The sequence below is a fragment of the Limanda limanda genome, chromosome 3, assembly GCF_963576545.1.
Source record: "Limanda limanda chromosome 3, fLimLim1.1, whole genome shotgun sequence".
Classification (NCBI taxonomy): domain Eukaryota; kingdom Metazoa; phylum Chordata; class Actinopteri; order Pleuronectiformes; family Pleuronectidae; genus Limanda; species Limanda limanda.
This window is the reverse complement of record NC_083638.1, coordinates 19,312,890-19,318,889: the sequence shown is the minus strand read 5'-3', so window position 1 is coordinate 19,318,889 and position 6,000 is coordinate 19,312,890. Positions and strand designations below refer to the sequence as shown.

The 6,000-nt window shown below is 39.3% G+C and overlaps 1 protein-coding gene across 1 annotated transcript in view; it reads right to left on the bottom strand.

Annotated features, from left to right (window-relative positions):
* LOC132998374 (CUB and sushi domain-containing protein 1-like) overlaps positions 1–6,000 on the bottom strand; it is a 297,197-nt gene that overhangs the window by 137,478 nt on the left and 153,719 nt on the right. The window contains exons 10-11 of the mRNA XM_061067984.1: positions 541–644; positions 10–122 (exon numbers count right to left, since the gene is read on the bottom strand). Coding sequence (XP_060923967.1) covers positions 10–122; positions 541–644 — 217 coding nt within the window. The remainder of the gene's footprint in view (positions 1–9; positions 123–540; positions 645–6,000) is intronic.

Sequence of the window (6,000 nt, the reverse complement as noted above, 5' to 3'; positions counted from 1 at the left end):
AAGCCATACCTTCATAGACCGCCTTAAACCCTGCTGAGCCGATGGTGTCGTCAGACTGCAGATGCAGCCACATCTGATTGGACAAGCTGACAATGAGGTCAGGGACACTGGAGCCAGTGAGTCTACACACACACACAGATTAACACAAACAGTTATAAAGCATTATAACACAATATATAACACTATACAAAGTTGATGCTAACAATTGAATAACATTATCTTAATATCAATAATAAAATAACATTATATTAATATTGATGATTACACAACAGTGTATTACTGTTGATAACTAAATACTACTACATTACTATTGATCAATAAATAACAGAATATTCATATAAAAAAAAATATCACTTTTTGAAGAAATACTATTAGTAATTACTATAGGATCCTGATATTTAAAAATACCACTGTATTTTTAACACTAAATTTACAATGTCTCATCTTTCATTTTTGTTTTGCAAATTTTACCGGCAGAAAAAGCAGGTGTCACACAGGCTTCCTCTACATTATAAAGGTGAGAACATGAGTCGTGCTTACACATAGAGAACCCTCCGAGTGTCTCCTATCTTCCCTCCGTCTCCCACCGTTAGTGTGTCATATCCTCTTTCCAGGTCAAACTCTTCAAATGACAGCTTTATCACCTAAAGAAAACAAAACATAAAATGACAGCAATCATTGAGCTATAAACGCAGACATGCAGAGAGAAGAGAACACAGACAAAAGCAAAACAGAAAGATCACTGAGCGATTTATTATCTGTTCCTGTGGCGATGTACTCGTGCTTTTCCGCCCTTACAATTTCTAGCAATAGAAACTATACTGATTATATCACTAGGGATATTTGAAAGCCTAGCATTGAAATCGGAAATTCTGTTTCACAAATAGCGGCCTCTCGAGCAGTGAACGTTCCTATATGATGTTAATAGCAATAAATGAACACATTCATTATAAAGCAGCATTCTACAAACAATAAAACCCACCCTTCTTGAAAGGACTGACAGCTTCTGCCAACCTCGTGACCTCGTGACTCCTGTAATTAACTCTGACTTTATGCCATGAAGTCAGACTCAATTACAGCACAGTGGAAACTCATTTTGGAGCAGAAAATAGCTTCTATTATCCCAGTCAAAACAAGCCCCAAGTTTTATACTGCTTTTGCAGAGCACGGCTCATCCTGACAATGGGGAACAAAGGTGCTGCACTGACACTCTGTCTGAACCGCGTTCTTCCACTTCCAAACTCAGCCATACATTCCACCGGCTGTAAATGTATATTCTCATTAAAGCTTAGAATAGACAGCATTGATTTTGGAAACGGATGAAACCGAGAGCCTCATCAAACACGGAAATACTGGGCGTGATCCCAGATATGTCACATATAATACATCAACTGGGAAATCATAAAAAAGAGTTGGAACACACGTGCACCTATGAGAGGGGCGAGTCATTAGCTGGCCAACAAAGTACAACATCACAAAGACCTGCAAAAAAAGTGCATTCCTGAGTCAATACATACTTATCTGTTTTACATTCAGAGAATCTAAAATGCATTCCTTACGTTCATAGATGATATGTTTGGCCTGATCACACTTAATCACGTTTTATGACATCTTGCAACTGGTTTGAGTCCTTCAGAAAAAGGAAAGTAAACCAGCAAAATAAATGTTCAATGAAAGACAAATACATTGTCTAAGTTTCTAGTTTCCCTCTAAAGAAACTATGGTTGATGGATGAGGTTGTGATCATGTCCGCTTGGGCTACAAAGCCCAAGTATCCTATCACACAAATACTAATAATACCATTAGCATGACAGAGACTACTTGTATTCTTGGCTGTGACCATCATCTCATTTAATTACAGCTGCGTTCCAAAGGTATAACAATTAACTTGACAGTGACATATTGCTATTCCAAAAATAATCCATCGTAAATGGAGGAAAGTAGAGAGAAAGAACAAAACTCTGGAATCACTTTGCCTCGCCTCTATTTGGCAGCATGCTCCTTTGTATTCACAGACACACAAATCACGAGCTGCGCAGACTGCCCAATGCAAACACACCCTTCTGTTGTAAAACGCCTTCCTTAAAGTCACGTTCATGGCTGTGGCGGCACACATACATAACAGGAATACCAATCTACTGCATGCCATCTTTCTTGCTTTCCGTTATTTGCTGCTTGTCCACTCTAACTGGCAGTGGATCATAACCCTGACAGAATGGATGATGTTGGATTTCTGTTGCATTAAGGAAAACCTGTACAAAAAAAACCGAGCTGGTATCAGACATTAACTTGTGATATAGTGGATGAGGATCAATCACATGGCAAATCACAATTGCAGGTGTTAAGGAGTGTAAAAAAATCAAGCAAAGATCAGTTCTGCATAGCTCTGGTCACGTTTTTTCAAAAATACAAATCTTTAAATAATGTAAAAGTCAAATTCTAAATTTGGCTCAATAAATATAAGATAGATACTAAATGCTTATGCTTACGTATCTTATCATACACTCAATGTTGCAGCCTCTGGCCATGTTTAGTCTCTCCAAAAAGACTAACAAATAATGGAGGAAAAGATGAAAACAACGTGGGGAGGTATCTCTCCTGGCTACCGGCAAATCACAGGCAGCATTAATAAACCATTGTGCTTCTTTGGATGATGTGTTTTTGTATTATCTGTTTCACTGTGTCTGACGGTGCAGGAGACAATAAGGGTTTCTGTTGTTTTTAAAAGGATACATCATCATCTGTTGAAATCTTTGGACATTTTTTTTAACCCTGTTTGTAAAAACAGAGGATTTAATCTGTCTACAGTGGTGCTGCAGCTACAAAGGCAGCAAGAGGACACACACATCATTTGGTGGTTGTCGAACATCAGTCCAAGTATTTGTTATAAAACAGATTTAAAAGACAATGAGTCAAAACAAAGTCTGCAAATCCCCCCCCCCCCCCCCCAACAAAGACATTATGCATGGAAGTGCCCATTCATAGAAAATAGAGAATTGTTGATTTTATAATTGTAATTTCAGTGTTTTCTTTATTTACAGATATTTTTCCACATTACCAAATCTTTTTAGCAAGACCTAATTTGCATGCAGCAGTGATTATCTCTGCGGTAACAGTCGGATAAAAGCTACAAAACACGTCACTCACAGTAGCTTCCAAACATGCTTTTCTCCCTTTTAATGAAAAGAAGTCTGACCTGTAAATCCGACAATCACTGTTTTGACTGCAGTGCACATCGAGGGAATATGAAACATGGCAAATACAGCGTACACACTGTAGAAGATGCTGTTGCACGCTTCCTGTGTGTTTGTGTCTGAGAGGTGCAGGTTGTTGTTAAGACTGTACAGTGGCAGCAACTAAAGAAAGGGAGCAAAGCAGAACAGAATCAGAAACAGACTGGTTTTCTGTGCGCCCAAGCGTAATTGTGTGTGTGTGTGTGTGTTTGTGTGTTTGTGTGTGTGTGTGTGCTTGCTCATCTATAGGAGGAGCTTTTCTCACGAATTCCAGCCTTAACTGAAGCGGGACGATAGGCATGGCTGTTTCACTGAATGTGTGAGTGCCGTTTGACTGTGTGTCTAGACACTCCAGGCAGATTGCATAGTAGCGGCAGACTTAAAGGAAGGAACTGAAGCGTTATCACACTAAGGTCATTAGCAAGAAGCTCAGTGCTGTTCAATAGATCCAAATGAGCCCATTTAGAAAGACATTAAGAGCAGCCTGCAACCCCAAACTGCATTAGATTACGTTCTTTATTTTTGAAGCAAAGAGAGAAACAAAGATGGGAAGGAATCAACGACAGAAAGAGAAAAAGGACAAAAATGGTAATTTAGTCCTTTACAGATTATTAATTGAAACAAACAGTGTTTCTCTTTGATGACTACATTATTGTGTGTTCTCGTGGTCAAGAACAGACACAAAAGAAGAGTGTTAGAGTTTGAGGGAGGATGCTCTGCGGCTGCTCTTCAAAGAGATAAGTGAAGCGTTATCACTTTGAGATCATTAGTAAGCAGCAGAGCAGCTTGGAGCAGCGCAATAGGCCATTTAAACATTGTTAAGAGCACTGAGCATCCAAAGCTATACAGTGAAATGTCTTCAGTTCGTTACACAGTAAAGTTGTAGCGCTGTGAATTTGAGGGTCTCCTCAGGGCACGGCCACAGCCGTGGTTGTTATTGCCAGTCAACAAGAGACTTATAAACACTGCAAGTACTGTGCACTGAAATAAAATGTTCAGTCTGTCTACAGCTGAACTATGAAGGGTCATTGCTCAGCAAAGAACTTGAAACTGAAAAATTGCTTTGGGTCTGCTGATCTTGCCCTTGCTGTTATGACCTTAAGTCAGAATAGTGCAAGAGAACACACAGCTGTAATTGGGTGGAAAAGTTCCTGAATCCCCTGTGCTGAGTCTCTGCTGAGCAACAGTGGAGAAAGTGATTAATTAAATACAAATATGGAAACCATGAGCTACCATGATCAGTCGATACCCCATTACCTCCCTTCCTCCCTACCTTCCGACTGAATGACCAACCAGCTAACCAACCTTCCTACTCACATATCAACCAACCAACACACTGACCGACCAACTGGTTAGAAGGCAGCCACCCTGCCAATACATTCTTACCGTGTAGGTGTGCAGCCCTGTTCCCCTTAAAAATAAGATTTGATTTTGGGCCCTGTCAAAAAAGCAAAACTGCACACGTCTAATGAATTATGTTCAGACAGCCATTTGAAGCACATAATAAGCTGAGGGGACCCCTGCCAAGGGTAGCACACATGGGTATTAGTTTCATTTCAATCTTGGGGGAATTATACCGCCAACATCTGTATTAATATCACAGACAACAATACTGCAACAAACAGACTTTTTCAAGACACCACGATAATTTACAATCGAACACCAAAAAGTCAGTATTTTCACTCTAAATTTGCTCGACCAATCCTCTGACCCCCTGTAGATGTAGCAATTGCTGCAAAACAATTTTTTCTTTAATAGAGTTACGGCATTTACCCAGCACAGCTGTTAAAGACATGGCAGAATGTCGCGTTTGGAAATTATTTTACAACTGGCAAATTCACAAATTGAATTACTTGAGTCAAGAGTGCAGTGATGTTGTAATGTAAGTATGTGCGGAGGAGGAATGCAAATCGTTAACCAACTGACATGAGAGGTGATGTAATTTAAACAATAACTCCCCAGAAAATATATAAAAATAATATGATCACACTCTCAGTAAAGTGCACACCCCTGATGATGACAAGCTTGAATGGTCTAGAGACTAAACAGAGAGTAAGATAATGTCGTCTTTTGTCTACAAAAAATGTTTCATTAATTTGTACTTCATGTCCACATTGATAATGTCACACTAATAACAAACTCTAATACAACAATTCAAGGGCCAGAGGCAGGTTTCTGCGGTTGCTCCACTGGGACTCAGGCTTAGGTGAGGTGTATTTTTACATAAGTATTGTGAGCTTTAGTGTATTTTTGTCTACACTGACTCAAATACAAACTGTCAAGAAAAAGTTTAAAACGAGCACCGGGGTGACCCCTTGTCAGAAATAGTACAGAGAGGAAACAACTGTCTTGAAAGCCGATTGTTCCAAAATTCCATTGCTGACATTTTGCAGCAAGGTTGAGTCATTGGTGAGCTGCCACGATGGCACTTTGGGAATCTTTTCCGATACATTACTTTTGGGCCTTTCAGTCAAATAAACAAGTACAGAATAACCTGAAGACACGTCTGAGGACATGGCCCCAGTACACCTTCATGCCTGGGAAAGTTAATTTTGTAAAGTAATCAGTTACAGAAAACCAACCGTCTGCAATCAACAATTTATCAAATTACTCAATTGATTAACATAATCATATTAACACAGCTTCGTTTTTTTTTTTCGTTTTTTTTTATCAGCACACTTCTTTTATTCTTGACTTCATTTCCCAAGAGCTGTTCACTGACAATCTAATCAGAATTTCAGAAGCACTTTTGCTGCTCATTGCAGCT